This window comes from Monoraphidium neglectum (genome assembly GCF_000611645.1).
Source record: "Monoraphidium neglectum strain SAG 48.87 unplaced genomic scaffold scaffold01498, whole genome shotgun sequence".
In the NCBI taxonomy this organism is placed as follows: domain Eukaryota; kingdom Viridiplantae; phylum Chlorophyta; class Chlorophyceae; order Sphaeropleales; family Selenastraceae; genus Monoraphidium; species Monoraphidium neglectum.
This window is the reverse complement of record NW_014012130.1, coordinates 393-1157: the sequence shown is the minus strand read 5'-3', so window position 1 is coordinate 1157 and position 765 is coordinate 393. Positions and strand designations below refer to the sequence as shown.

General features: G+C 72.3%; 1 protein-coding gene across 1 annotated transcript in view; it reads left to right on the top strand.

Annotated features, from left to right (window-relative positions):
* The window catches only part of MNEG_8085 (hypothetical protein), a gene marked incomplete at both ends in the record, with an annotated part of 4724 nt that extends 4176 nt beyond the window's left edge, over positions 1–548 (top strand). Inside the window, 2 exons of the mRNA XM_014043440.1 lie at positions 105–142; positions 422–548. Coding sequence (XP_013898894.1) covers positions 105–142; positions 422–548 — 165 coding nt within the window. The remainder of the gene's footprint in view (positions 1–104; positions 143–421) is intronic.
* Between the last annotated feature and the right edge of the window lie 217 nt (positions 549–765).

Sequence of the window (765 nt, the reverse complement as noted above, 5' to 3'; positions counted from 1 at the left end):
GGGGGTCGCTGTTTGGCACGGCGGGCGGGCGCAGCTCTGTGGGCAGCATCCCAGACCACGAGTCCCCGGGCCAGCCGCCGCGGCTGGTTCGGGTGCTGATGCAGATCATTACTGTGGCCGACGTGTTTTCAAAAGAGAACAGGTGGGGGTTTTGAACGGCCGCCGGCGATCGGGGGGAGGAGGGCCCCGGGGCCGAGGGCGGGGCGCGGCGGGGGGGAACGGCGGTGGGGTGCGCATGGTGGGGCGGCCGCTTCGACGCCGCCCGACGTGCCGGCGCGCCCCACGGGTCGCCCCGGCCTTGTGACTGCTGGCCTTGGCAGACCCCCAGCGTAGCCGCCCGGCGACCTGCCGCCTCCCCACCTCATCTGACCCTCATCATTCCCCCCCCCCCCACACCTTCGGGCTACCCCCCAAAACCAAGGGACGAGGTCGTGCGGCTGTGGCTCATGCCCATCGACGGCGACGCGGGCGCCAACGCGCGGCTGTTCGGGACGCCCCTCAGCGCCTCGGGCCGCAGCAAGCGCCTGGCGCACAGCACAGACACCCAGGTCAGTGTGCGCGTGCGCAAACGCGAACGCGAGTGAACGCGTGCGGGCCGCGTCTCCACGCTCGCTGTCGTGCGTGCGCGTGCCTGCCGTCCGGCGCGGCGCAGGTACAGCGATCGTCCATTTCTGTGCAGCTGTCTGCCCCGCCGCGTTCTTGCGCCTGAGCGGCCCACTCCGCGCCTGCCAGCACCGCCTCGCCTTGACACCCCCAAACCCACAC